The sequence below is a fragment of the Leptinotarsa decemlineata genome, unplaced genomic scaffold (assembly GCF_025532065.1).
Source record: "Leptinotarsa decemlineata unplaced genomic scaffold, Ldec_3_MD MMD2_tig00000035_RagTag_RagTag, whole genome shotgun sequence".
In the NCBI taxonomy this organism is placed as follows: Eukaryota; Metazoa; Arthropoda; class Insecta; order Coleoptera; family Chrysomelidae; genus Leptinotarsa; species Leptinotarsa decemlineata.
Genome location: NW_027412540.1, coordinates 11,705,852 through 11,720,709, shown reverse-complemented (window position 1 = coordinate 11,720,709; position 14,858 = coordinate 11,705,852). Strand labels below are relative to the sequence as shown.

The 14,858-nt window shown below is 35.7% G+C and overlaps 1 protein-coding gene across 1 annotated transcript in view; it reads left to right on the top strand.

Annotated features, from left to right (window-relative positions):
• Positions 1 to 773: 773 nt before the first annotated feature.
• Positions 774 to 14,858, top strand: part of Tmc (Transmembrane channel-like) — a 68,307-nt gene continuing 54,222 nt past the window's right edge. Inside the window, exons 1-3 of the mRNA XM_074171889.1 lie at positions 774 to 916; positions 6,346 to 6,595; positions 6,940 to 7,128. Coding sequence (XP_074027990.1) covers positions 774 to 916; positions 6,346 to 6,595; positions 6,940 to 7,128 — 582 coding nt within the window. The remainder of the gene's footprint in view (positions 917 to 6,345; positions 6,596 to 6,939; positions 7,129 to 14,858) is intronic.

Here is a 14,858-nt window from a genome sequence, read left to right as displayed (position 1 = left end):
TCACATTGAATTTAAATCGCTGGAAAATAAATCCATTTGGAAAAAAGTTCTCAGGAAGTTTATTCTACGAAAAAGCAGTTCTCCAAATGAAACGTGAAGTTCGAAACGTACTGAGTTGAACCTCAAAACGATGAGCAGCCACAGTCCGTCGCATATTTCGCGACTACGATGAATCCAAAAGGAAGGAATATGATTTGAGCAGATTATATATGTAGGTATTCATGTTTGTATTCACGCATTTCACTCAAATGCTTATCAGTCTTGGTGACAAAAGCTTCATTTTATACGAAGGTGATTGGTGTGAAGGATGTTGAAATGTAGTGTTCTGTGTATGGAATGGGGAGCTTCAAAGTGTCTGTTCAGCAGTTTTTTTTTTCAATTTCTTACAATATTTTTTGAAATATACGTAAAAAACTAGAACTGGCCCTAAGGAATGTAAGTAATGTTTTCATCAACGTCTGGCACCTGCTAACTGTGAATCGGCCAAGGTAGCAAACTGCAGTTTGAGGAGTGCCAGAAGATGACAGTACTACTACTACTAAGATATAAAGCTTATATAAAACAAAGCAGATATATGGTATTTTTCGAAACTGACATCTATATCCTAATATATGAATGTCATGATTATATATTTTCTTTTTTCAATGATCCATATCTTCTGCAAAATGTTATGAAAAATATTTCACGTAATATCTAATGATTTTATGATGCAAACATATATCCCTTTCCAGAAACAATTGACTCTGACCAGGAAGATTATTCCGCTAGTGTAAATGCCATATATCCAACGAAGAGCATCTACGAAGAGATCCAGAAGACGTGGTAGAAGATCTAGCTCTCCGTTCAGCCCGGACTATCTTCCTGGGTCCGAAAGTGGAAGAAGGAGATCATCAGTCTTCACGACATCATCTGGGGAGTAAGAAAACCAATAAAGTTTAAAGATAAAAGGCACAATAATTCTGCAGGAATTCATTTTCGTTAATTTTTCATTCGAAATCAATGGCAAAGTTATCTTGGGAATACTACCACAATATGAATTATTAGTAATAAAGAAACACATTTCATTACTAATGAATTCATTGATGAGTGGTATACATATTAATTAACTACTTCATTGACCTCAAAATCTAACGAGTAGACTTCGAAGTATTCTGATTGAGTTCTTACACAAACTAATCAAACATGACTGACATCCCCAATTTCCTTCTTGAAGAGTATTTCAAGCAAATAATAGAATATGGGTTGCTTCGAATTTCTGAAAGAAAAGCCTGAAAATCATAAACAAACTTGACTTGATTGAGATACGTTTCTATGATCGTATTATTATTGCCCTCTGCCCTCGAACTGGAATTTCAGTTTTGAGTAACTTTCTATGATCGTAACATCACCCTTTCTTGTAAGTGATTACACCTATTTCGCTTTGAGTATTGAGATATTAGTGTTGGCATTTTTGATAACTACAGAAGACTAGTACTTTTTCATCTTTGTCAGGACTTTGTCTTGGCTCATATGGAATCTTCGCAGTCTAGCTCGTCATCAATTCTGAGACAAATGATGTTGCCTGCATTGATGACATCAATATTTGCCTGAAGAAAGAAAATCGTATCTTGCATTTGGAGGCAACTTGTAGGTACTTGGAGGTCGATAGACTCAACATATAGGAAGTGATGATATGTGAATTCATCTCAGATCACAGTTTTGATGTCAGATTTTTCGTCTTCTTGGCAAGAGAGGTTGCTAACAAAATTTCAAAGGTATGTCTGAGTTGGTGATGAATGCCTGGCTATAAAGAGCTGACAGGCTTTATTGTAGCACGATTTTGGTTTCGATATGTGCCAGAACTTGAGGGCTATTTGTTCAAAGATGTTGAAGAGCCGAAAAACGAAGCATTCGACAGCGCTGTTTCAAATCGCCATAGGTTTAATTAGTGGTGCTACGCTCAACTACGAAACTATTGCTGGACTCAACTGTTTTTGAAATGAAAAACCTGCGTGAGTAGAGGCGACGCAATTCCTCATTCAAAGACGTCATCTATGAATCAGATCAGTGGACTCAATACACGAATATCAAAGAAAAACGACGCTTTCCAGGACTCTTGCAACAAGTCGCAATAAGACGTCAAATCGAAAAATTAATAGGTTCCATCAGTGGTGCTAGGCTGAACTACTGATGCATTTCTGGATTCAATGCATTGAATGTTGCTACTGCTGTTGTTAATTCAAAAGATTTTGCTTGCGTCCGCTTGAATCACAGAAAAATAACTGAGACACTCGCCCAGAAGGTTTACACAACAGCATTTTTTTTAAATCAAGCATTTTCATACACAAGACTCAACTTCTGAATGGAAGGACCAATTCGAATGATTTTAAAGAAAAATTTTCATGTACGGATCAATATCATGATACAAATAAATTGAAACGAGAATATTTTCCGTAATGTTTCCATGAAACGCTTTTTAGCGTTATCATTTGCGTCATTGAACAAAACCAGTTGAAAACTCAAAATGAAAGAAAACAAAATGTAACTGCAATGAAACTAGATGTGGAGCGTATGCATAACAGTGGCTCTCGGATGATAATTGAAAGAAAAAATCCGTTCGTATATTCCTAATGGAATTGAAACAATCATCATTAACAGGAACACTACCAAACGTATCATATGAAAAAAAAAAGATTTGAAATTTCACTCACATGGAAATATATCATGATATGAATTTCACTAGTTCGGACTTCCATTGTCTACTATATAAAATGATTTGAAATCCCTGAAACAAGTAAAAAAGAATAATTAAAAAAGAATAGTTGAAAATAACAATTATATTAAGCAACAATAAACCTGAAATGAAATGATAGTGAAATAACCTACAAGTAAAAATATAATAATTGAAATAAATAAAAATTAAAGGAATGAAAAAAGAAAAAAAAATTATAAAAAAATTAAAAAAGTGTAGAGATTCCAAGTCACGTTAGTTCACGACGTTTCGATTGTTGGTATCTATAATCGTCTTCGGGTGATGACTGGACTGATTCCTCCGAGAGATGATTATTTTATAGGTCGTTGAAATACTTTCACTTTCTCTACTTTCCATTTTCCGCTTCACTGATTCCGTGGCGGGAGTTAGTTATTTTTCGTTTGATGATGGGTTTCCATATGTTTCGTATATCTACGCTGGCCTGGCTGAATACGTTGTTGGACAACATGTATGCGGCTTCCTTAAATTTTCTCCTGAACCAATGTTCCTCTCTGTGCAAGATCTCAGCTTGGGACCACTCGATGTTGTGTTGATGGGTCCAAACATGGTCTGCTATTCCTGATTTGCTGGTTTCTCCTCGCTGTGTGTTCTTCTTGTGCTCGGCAATGCGAACATTCAATGGCCTCTTTGTTTCACCAACATAGGATTTTCCGCACTCACATGGTATCCGGTAAATGCAATTCTTGAAATCGCAGTCTGCGTTTGGGGGACTGGTTTTCGTGAGGCTGCTACGGATAGTGTTACCGGATCTGAAACAGGTTCTGATGTTGTACTTGGAACCAATTCTTCTCATCCTCTCCGATAATCCTCTGATGTAGGGAAGTGCAAGCACTGGTTGTGACGGCTTCTCTTCCTTGCGAGGCTCCTGCTGTCTTTTAGCCAAAGTCTTTTCTACCATCGCTTTGGAGTATCCATTCCGCTGAAGATCATTTTTGATGATGTCTAGTTCCTTCTCGAGACCTTCCTTTGTATTACAGAGCCCAAGGAAGGTCTCGAGAAGGAACTAGACATCATCAAAAATGATCTTCAGCGGAATGGATACTACAAAGCGATGGTAGAAAAGACTTTGGCTAAAAGACAGCAGGAGCCTCGCAAGGAAGAGAAGCCATCACAACCAGTGCTTGCACTTCCCTACATCAGAGGATTATCGGAGAGGATAAGAAGAATTGGTTCCGAGTACAACATCAGAACCTGTTTCAGATCCGGTAACACTATCCGTAGCGGCCTCACGAAAACCAGGCCCCCAAACGCGGACTGCGATTCCAAGAATTGCATTTACCGGATACCCTGTGAGTGCGGAAAATCCTATATTGGTGAAACAAAGAGGCCATTGAATGTTCGCATTGCCGAGAACAAGAACCACACACAGCGAGGAGAAACCAGCAAATCAGGAATAGCAGACCATGTTTGGACCCATCAACACAACATCGAGTGGTCCCAAGCTGAGATTTCGTACAGAGAGGAACATTGGTTCAGGAGAAAATTTAAGGAAGCCGCATACATGTTGTCCAACAACGTATTCAGCCAGGCCAGCGTAGATATACGAAACATATGGAAACCCATCATAAAACGAAAAATAACCAACTCCCGCCAAACGGTCATCTCTCACGGAATCAGTGAAGCGGAAAATGGAAAGTGGAGAAATTGAAAGTATTTCAACGACCTATAAAAAAGTCATCTCTCGGAGGAATCAGTCCAGTCATCACCCGAAGACGATTGTAGATACCAACAATCGAAAAGTCGCGATCTAACGTGACTTGGAATCTCTACACTTTTTTTTAATTTTTTTATAATTTTCTTTTCTTTTTTCATTCCTCTAATTATTATTTATTTCAATTATTATATTTTTACTTGTAGGTTATTTCACTATCATTTCATTTCAGGTTTATTGTTGCTTAATATAATTGTTATTTTCAACTATTCTTTTTTAATTATTCTTTTTTACTTGTTTCAGGGATTTCAAATCATTTTATATAGTAGATAATGAAAGTCCGAACTAGTGAAATTCATCACGAAACATTGTCAATCACCTTCAAACATATCATGATATCCCTAGTGTACTTGGAAATTTCTTGGCAAGACTCTTTTCTCACCTACTTAACAACACTATTTTGGATAACTTCACAAAACGAAGCTCTCATTTATTTTATAACATCACCAGAAGAGAAATGATCATTCATAAAGAAATTTCGAGGTACAGAAGAAATTTCATACATTTTCATGTGAATTGAATTTTATATCAATATTTTTCTGGATATTGACAAGTGTAGCCTTCTCGTGAGAATTTGTTTTAATTACATTACGAATGTTTGAAGTACTATCTAAATGAGAAAATAGCTATTTATGACTTCACTTCTTCGATTGACGACTTGTTTATTTTGTGGAAATTCATGTTCACTGAGGATACACTACAAAAACACACTTTTGTCTATTTTCCACTATATTTCTTTATTGTTGACCGTTGAAAGTAAGGTTCGTTTTCACTCACAAAATAAAACTCACTTTCAACATAATTATCAAGCTTTCAACGATAAAGTCGGGTGCGCTAGTTAAAAATGGTGTTATTAGAAGCAAATATTTCAAAGTAACAGCATTCTTAAAACGGAAAAATCAAAGTTATAGGCCCAAAAAATCAAAAACTCTCAAACAGCAGTTTGAGGAGTGCCAGATGATGACAGTACTACCAACTGTCGAAAGCGCTCGCAGATAATTAATAGAAGATATAAAGCTTCAAATCCTTTTTGTAGAATTTATTATTGAAAATATATATATATATATATATATATATATATATATATATATATATATATATATATATATATATCCTTCCTTGAAAATTGAATAATTATGTTTTGTTTATTGCTATTTGGTCAACACTAGTGTTGAAAATATTTTTAAAACGCTACTTTGTGAACATCATCTTTAAATACTCTTGACAACCATACAAAATGCCACTTTTAATGACAGGCGTAAAAAAATGTTTTTATATAATTTAGTATTCATGTTTATGAAAAAATCTGTTCAAAACGAACAGTTTTTCTCCAGTTTTCATCTGAAAAAGACTTTTGTGTAATATCTTTATTGTGATTATTTCTTTCCTCCTTCCTTAATGAGTTTCTATTTTTTTATTCTATAAAAGAGAATAAAAAAGTTGAAACAGTTTTTTCGTATACAAACTAAAATGCTATAATCATTCGATTGAGACTGAATAGATAGCTCCACTCTTACCCACTACTTTTTTCCACAGTTTCCTCTTATGACAGTGTTTGTATTTTCATAACTTGAATTAATTCACAACAAACTATTCCATATATAAATTGATGGATAAAGGTGTTATTATATGGTAGGAGATCACTATGAAAAATGAGAAATAACTAACTAACTAACGTTAACTAACGTTACTGCAGTTTCGTCCTATAAAGATATTTTCAAACGAATACAATGAACTCTTGTTTTGAAAATGTCCTTACAGGACGGAACTGCCTTTAACTTTAGTTACACACAAAATTTTATTTCTCATTTTTTCTGATATTTCACATATATTTTTTTGAATCCTCATTCGTTTCTTAAGTAAAGTGCGATAACTTTCTTAGCACTGCCATAACAATGGACGATAACCTAAAAGCCGAGGTAACTCAAGAAGAAATTTTCGAGAATATCAAATTACACAAAGAAGTGTTGAGCAGCGTTAAAATGCAACCGTGGAATATGAGAAAAAAGTTGAAGTTAGTTATTCAAGCGAAGGCATACATAAAGAAACACGAAGGCGCATTGCAGGAAAGGTTGGCACAAAGTCGTTCAACAAAAGACATGCTAGCAAGATGGAATATTTTACTGGTACAGGTTGGTATCACCATATCTGGAAAAGATATATCACTGTAGCAATATGCCATAGGCGATGCATTCTTCTCTTAAAAGGGTTTTGAATATACGAATTGTTTCATGTCTTTTACTGAGGCAGTTGGAAAATATTCAAGAATGAAATAATTTCGAGTCGTTTTTGTGATACTAGAAAGTATGTCACAGAAAAGTTCAAGAGTATTATATTCGTAACAATCATTGATGGACGAAGGCTCGATTTCCTAGCAATACCGAAAAGTAGTCAGAGATATTCTCATGACTAACTCTTCTAATTCCTATAATATTTCCATTTTTTGTATTACTAAAGTATTTTTCTCAATTTACAGAAATGGCAACACTGTCGTAGAGAGATGAAAAATTTATCTATGTGGTTCATACCTTGGGAACTGAAAATCAAAGAAATCGAATCTCATTTCGGTTCTGTGGTAGCATCGTATTTCATTTTCCTTAGATGGTTATTTTGGGTGAACGTAGTGATTTCTATTGTACTTATATCGTTCGTGGCTATTCCTGAGGTGAGTAATGCATTATTTGCAATGTTAGCATTTAATATTACACAGGAATCCATGTTATTTATCAAAATAAGCAATATCTTGAATCTATTCGATGCCGTTCACAAACGTAATACAGAGACTGCATAGACATGTAAGCATTCAACATTTCATAGAAAATCATTGGTTTGAAAAATTGAAACTATACTCTGTTGTGTCAGTATATACCAATGTACTCAGAGTCTTCAACCTTGACTTCGATAACACTTCAAATATATTAGATATTATTTCATATTTAACGAATCAGAACTAATGAAAATGTTTAATCTATGAATGAACTTTAAATGTTCAAGTCAGTGTCGTATATACCTACACAGTAGGTTGAACGGACTGTCGCCTATCAGAAAACAACTACCCACGGATATTACCACGAACGGCGTTGGATTATATTCGACAGGTGTCAGTACAGTAATCTTCAGAGAAAATTTCCTGCATATGCAATTGGCAATACAACTGAGAGACTTGACCTTCAATTTTGGAACGGACACACTTGTAGACTTGCAGATGAATCGGGCAAATTTCGGATATGCAGTTAGTTAGTACCCACCTTGTCCACTAGATGGTGCGACATTTTTGATGTTAGCTCCAACTTAAGGCGGGGAATGAAATACTCTGAAAGAATTTTTATTTTCAATTATAGAATATCGTTGACTTCAGGTTGATGATGGTCACTATCTTGCACTGATGAGTGGCTAAGGAGCCCAAAACCGGTCAGCAAGTGTGCCCGTTCCAAAATTGAAGGTCGACTCTTTCAGTTGTATTACATATGCAGGAAATTTTCTGTGAAGATTCCTGCACTGACGCCTGTCGAATATAATCCAACGCCGTTCGTGGTATTAGCCAGTGGATTAGTTGTTTTCTGATAGGCGACAGTCCATTCAACCTACTGAGTAGGTATATCCGAGACGGGCATGAACATTTGAAGTTCATTTATTTAGATTTGTGTACTATCTGTCTTGAAGCATAGCCCACTGACTAATAAAAAAATTGTTCAAATTGAAAGGGTTGAATTTTTAGGAGTTACAAATTTTTTTGGGAAAAAAATAATGAAAATGGTTTTTGTCAATTGCACACAGTCTTGTGTTGGTAAGGTATTTCAGTCAACATTCAAACCTGACCATCTTAACGATATTTCATCCAAATACCGACATGATAACTGATATTTAATCATTCATATACTGAATGTGGTATATATGTCCTCTTACATTATATTTTATCTCAATATTTGTTTTCATTCATTTGCTGCGTTATGCACAAAGAACAAGTATCACATCATTTATTTGCAAAACACAAGTTTATCAAACTACAGACTATGAAAATAAATTCTATTCAGTTTGAGAATGTTGAGAGGGCAGCTGTATCATGGATTCTCACTATAACTGATATCTGAAATATTCAATCGAATAATATTATCTGATAGTGAAAGAAAGGGACCTATAGGTTGAAATTTTTGTTATGTTTGAAACACATAACAATTGATTTTTTTTTCTTCACTTGATTCTTGAAAGATATATTCAATGATATTGAAGAACTATATCGATAATATTCCTAAGTATATTATCACTTCCGTTGTTTCATGAATGGTTAAGCCAGCGAAGTTTTTCACAGAATGTTGAGTGTTCTGATAATAAATATAAGTCGTCATTTTTGTGTAACGTATAGAATGTCCACTTTTCGAACAAAAAATTTGAAATTTTTTTGCCATCTGGAGTGATTTATCAGCGGACCGTCTCATCTGAGTTCATCATTCTAACATTTCAGATACTAAACGATATCATATCTACTGATATGATTGAACTTCATTTCTCACAAATCCAGACGTTCAATCGTGAGTCGAAGTTTCATCCGTATATACTTGCGTTCACCGCCATTCTTGATACCTGGAATGAAGCTTTGAATGTGATGTAATATATTTATTTGAGAAGTTCATCGTCATACAAATCTTGTTACACATTGTACCTGATGAAGTATCTAAATTATTTCATGTAAAAGTTTTCACAATCATTAGGCACAAAAAGCTTCCATGTAACTTTCATCTGAATGAGAGGTTAGGTAAGGTCAAAAGTAGGTGGGTCTATTCGACCCTCCACCACCACACGCAAGGGTTTATTGTGGCTCACACCTTTTCACAATCGACCAAATAAACCCAGTTTCTCAACGAAGCCGATTAGTTTGTCTGATGAGTGGTCTTTCAGGTCAGATGGTAAGAGTATGGCTCCACCGAACTCTAAAAACCTGAATCGGTCCCCAGCGGGGCAGGCACAAAGTATATGCTCTGCTATTACATCGTTAATGAGGTAGTCGGATATTCAAGGGGCAAGATTCCTACCTTGATACCCGCGACAACCTTCCCATATCAGGGTTTTTGCACGCCAGCTAGACCTGACGATGCCTTAGATTCAACAGTGCAGGGCTTTTTCGCCTCTGGTTTTGGTGAATCATCACTTGAGCGCAAACGTTTGCTAACCTAGGGTTAGTTTCTCCACCTGAGACATATCCTGCGTACGCCGCTCCAGAATTTGGTGCAAAGCGGTTTCATAAGGTACCCCGCTCTTGGTGAGACGACCCAGTCGTTTCCTGGCTGCACCACCAAATCTTTTTTTAAGTTCAGTTATTGGATCGCTCCTGATCTGAATTTACAGGGAGGTCAGTTGGAGTCGTAAGCTCGACATCCATCTCCTCTGTAGACTCGCTCCTAATTTAAATTTACAGGGAGGTCAGTTGAAGTCGTAAGCTCTATATCCATCTTGTCTGTAGACTCAGCGTCAGAAACAATTTTCAAGTTTACTCTGTCCATAAAAGTCCCACGAGTAGCTAGGGAAAGAAGGGCAATCACGGCAGAGCCCCGCATTACCGTGACGAAGCTGATAGAGGCTCAGTATCATTCATCTTCTCGGCACGGATACACACACCTTAGGATTAAGCCATCGTCGGGGTGCCATTCAGTTAGGGAATAACTGAAACACAAGTGATTCTGTCATTCCCGTATCCAGCGGGGCTACGTGGAACGTGAAAGCAGGCATCCGATGATCGGTTTGCTCAACCCCCACATCCCAAACCAATGCACTCGCCAAAAACTGCATGCACAGTGATTCAGGCAGTGAAAGATGAACAAAGACAGCCATTCCGCCTGAATGGTACATTGTTCTTAAATTTGGTTTGCAAGAAAATTGTGGGATCTGATGGTACGTCTAAAGTCCGATATCGTCTGCTTGGTATTGTTGGAGCAACAGATCACATTGTCTTTAAGGAATTGATCTAGCAAGATGCGCGATATAGTTACAAGTGGAGGCAAGCATAGCAATATCGTGGTCTAAAATTAGAAATCGAACACAAAACGCTTTCTGAAAACAGCAGAATAAGAAAAAATAAAATGATGATATATTGAAATCATATCCAAAATATAGATAAAGACGGAACATCTCTAGCAACATCTTTCAGTTCTAGAAATTCAGTTTGATGTAGATATGTGTGTTGAGCGCAGCATCGGCGATATATCATCTATATTTGATGACGTCAACATAAAGTTTGTATGACTTTATCAAATCCTATGTGAAATTGTTTCTCCCATCAAAATATTTCAATATTATGAAGGTGTTAAATCCCATTGCAGCTACCCAACAGACCATTCTTTAATGTGGAGTTGTTCAAGTATGCTGAACGAATGAAAATATTCCATTTTACAGCAGTGTTTTTGCGGGATCAACTTCCACATTCGAAACCTTCAGTCAAAGAACGTACCATAGTACACTTGAACCTTCGAAAGAACGAAAGAATACAATAGGTAGCTTATCAAAAAAAATGTAATGTGGTGTTTTCTGTTTTTTTTACAATAAAGATCGTTATCATATATGTGTACTGTAAACATTTGTGTTTCTATAAAACTAGCGATGTCAAAAAATTTGCCTCAGTCATGTCTGTAATCATCACGCTGTCAATTCGAATATCAACAGCAAGCAGTGATTTGGCAAGTCCTTCACAATTGGACCCAGAAGCTGAATATGGACTGGCTTCAACAGTATTCTCAATGCGGAACTGGACAGTCGAAATTTCTATGACTTCGAAATTAAAAGAGAAATCATCAGAATACCATCGGATCTTATGAAATCAATAACATTGCCAAATCCATCGATAGACCTATCACCAAATATCAAACGGATGAAGAAGAATGAAGATACAGATAATAAAGATACATATTAGAGAATTCTTGACACGCAATGATCTCTGTTTTTTCTCTGTTAACATACCCTTCTCATTTGATGTGCTGCACATCACGTTTCAACTGTTATTGATGAAAATACGAATTGACGCCCTCTTGGCACGAGTTTTCTCTCTTCTCAATTCATCATTTTATTCTCTTTCTCACGATGTGTTGTATGTTATGATCCGCCTATTATCATTAAAAATACGCATTAGTTCATTTTTAACAAGCTATGATGTCACGATCTGACTACCTACCTCGAGATGGATGTTCCACAAGAACCCGCTCGAAGGTGTAATAATTTGCAGAATGGACTTTTATCAAAAAAGCATGGAATTTTGAGCTCGAACTTGCATAACTATTCTACTTGTATGTTGATAAATAACTCATATGTTTATATGGACATACTTTCTTGATTGTTTTAGTGTGAATATTTGATAACAAAACATTTACTGGCTGAACAATTTACTACCACTAGTACAAAATCATGATTTATTCATAGGAAATGCTTTCGGAAACTGTTTTTGAAACCACTTCATTATCATCGATGTTCTTGAAATACTAGTAGGTACATATTTTTTTTATATATAGGGTGTTTTTTAACTACTGTACGAAATTTCTGTGAGTAATTCAAAAGGTAGTTTTGAAAATAAAAGTTCATATCAACATATGTCCTTGAATCGATTTGGAATTTGCTACAATTATTTGAAGTAATAAGGCACCATTGAGCCCGAACAAGATTGAAATTATTAGATGCAGTGGCGTTTAAGTAGGCACCGCTGCCAACGATATTGAAAAAAAAAGGAACGTCACTGACTTTTTCGTAGTTTTTTTTAATTTTTTTCAGATTGAGCCCGGAATATCCCTTATGACATTGCAATTGTCATTTATTTGATTTTTCAAGTCGTTCACATCTAGTATGGGAGTTTGATAAATAAGAGTTTTCAGTTGACCCCTTGAATAGAAATCTGAAGGGTTCATATCAGGACTGCGAACCAGCCAATTTTGAGTTCCTGCAGCGATTAGGGTAGGCGATGTCGAGATGTTGACGAGCAAGAACACTCAAATGAACTGGGGCCCCGAAGTGCATGAATCACATGTTACCTTTTACAAGTACCGGCACTTCTTCCAACAAAATGGGTGAATGATCTTGCAAAAAGTCCGTGTGGGATTCATTGCTGGTAGAAAAAATGGGCATATTAGGTAATCACCAATCATTCCTAACCAAACGTTTAGCAAAAATTGTTGCTAGAAATGACTTTCTCAAATGAGTAGTAACCAAAAATGGTCATTTTGAAAGTTCATAAAAGCATTTCGTGAAAAATTAGCTTCGTCCGAAAATAAAATATTTGGTGAAAAATTATCATTGTGTGCCATGGTGTGGCAATAGAGCTTGGACCCGCTGTATGTGAAATAGGTATAGAAGGTTTCTTTTCAGAACTGTCCATACAGCTTCCAGCTGCAGTGCAATTTTCCTGGCACTATTTGAAGAATCTTCTTTTATCGCATCAAGTATAGCTTTTTTTAGTTTCGGCGTTGTTGAAGTTTCTGGTCTTCCACCACCTGCATTTGTTTTCAACTCCCAGTTTCACATAATCTTGCATTCAGCGTTCTGAATTTTGCAGCACATGTAATTACTCTGTTAAGACTTCACTAAATTCTCCGTGCTTCTTCTGCTTTCGCTAATTGACTACTCTGACTTTCACTGATATTACAGCACTATCACTGTCAGCTAGATATGAAGAAAACACAAGCGACAAAAAGTATTTTTTTATTCGAATAACCAAAAAAAAATGAGAATCTGAGACAACTAGTCAGTGGCGTACTTTTTTTTTCCAAAATTGTTGGCTTTGGTGTCCACTGAGACTTCATTGGACCTAATAATTTCAATCTAGTCGAGGCTGAATAAGCTCCTTATAACTTCAAATAAGTGTAGCAAATATCAAACGAATCGGTGTAAGGATATTTATGATATTTTATAAAAACTTTTTTAAACTACAATGCGCTGTATCTCAGAAATGAAGCAACTTTTTTCAAACGACCTAATCAATCACCATCTGAAGTTCCGTACCATAGTTAGGAAACCGAAAATATTTATATTTCAATATTATAAAGTAAATTTGTAAAACTCGTTTCTGATTAAAGAAAGTTTTTTTACTGTCCAACTTTTGAAACCAGACAATTGTTCACAAATCAACTCACATAGTTAGCCAATTCTATGATAACTTACCCTCAGCGAAACTTTCGAGAGAGCTCCTGACCGAAAATCCTGTGTAAAATTGAAAATAATCAGCTCTATTGAGCGAATTGTAGCTTGCAAAAATCTAGTTTCAAAACATACTTCCCGTAGTAGTAGTAGTAGTAGCAAAAACGAATCCCTAAATAATGAACATAGCCTAAAATGATTCAATTTTTTCAAGGAGGAAATGAAATATTTTCATTTTTTGGAGTTTACATAAGATAGATGTATATTTGGATAATTTCAATAAAATTGGTCGAGATGAGTATGTATCATTGTATTCAGTTTTTTATAATTTTTTCATCAAATAAAATTCATGTATTTGGGTTTCATATTATACTTCGATATACAGTGCTTTTCAGATAAAAGTATCCACCTTTAATAACTTTTGTAATACTGGTATTCAGGAAAAATCCAAAAACACGTCAATTTATGTTGGAAGGGACAAGCATTATGGCTTATTTAAACCTACTGGAAAAGCCACCCCCTCACCCCTAGCATCATCCCTTCTTTTTTAAATTACTTCTCATATTTTTTATGTAAAATTTGGATACTCCTCTATGAGCTGATTTCAAAAATGTATAATACTTGTAGGTTAAAGTGGTTAGTTTATGAGATAAACAATTTTTCTTTTAATAGCACAAATTTTACTTATTTTTTACTTTCACCTTATTTGCCTGTAATAAAATGGGTTGTACAACAGTTCAAACTGTTTAATCTTTTTAACTGTGCTATTTATTATGAAGTTACAATAAGTGTTCAAAATGAGTACCATTCACTTCCATACAATGGTATAATCTATTTTGAAATGCCTCTCTGACATTGCTTAATACGGCTGGATTTAATTGTCGACATTCATTTTCTATCCTCTCTCGTAAATCATCCAGAGATTCTGGTTGGGTGGCATAAACTTTTGTTTTTAAATACCCCCAGAAAAAGAAGTCTAGGGGTGTTAAATCCGGTGACCTAGGTGGCCACTCCATCATCTGCCCTCTTCTACCTATCCAACGAGCGGGGAATGTTTCGTTTAAAAATTGTCGGACAGGCATAGCATAGTGTGGGGAGCTCCGTCCCCAGTAAATCCAGTAAATCTTCGGAAAGGTTATCATCATTTTCTATCATTGTTGTAATACGTGGGTCAACCCCTTCCCTGAGTAACTCAAGATATGATTCACCATTTAAATTTCCGTTGATGAAGAAAGGTCCGACAATGTGGTCACCTAGGATACCACACCAAACTTTTAACTTTTGGGG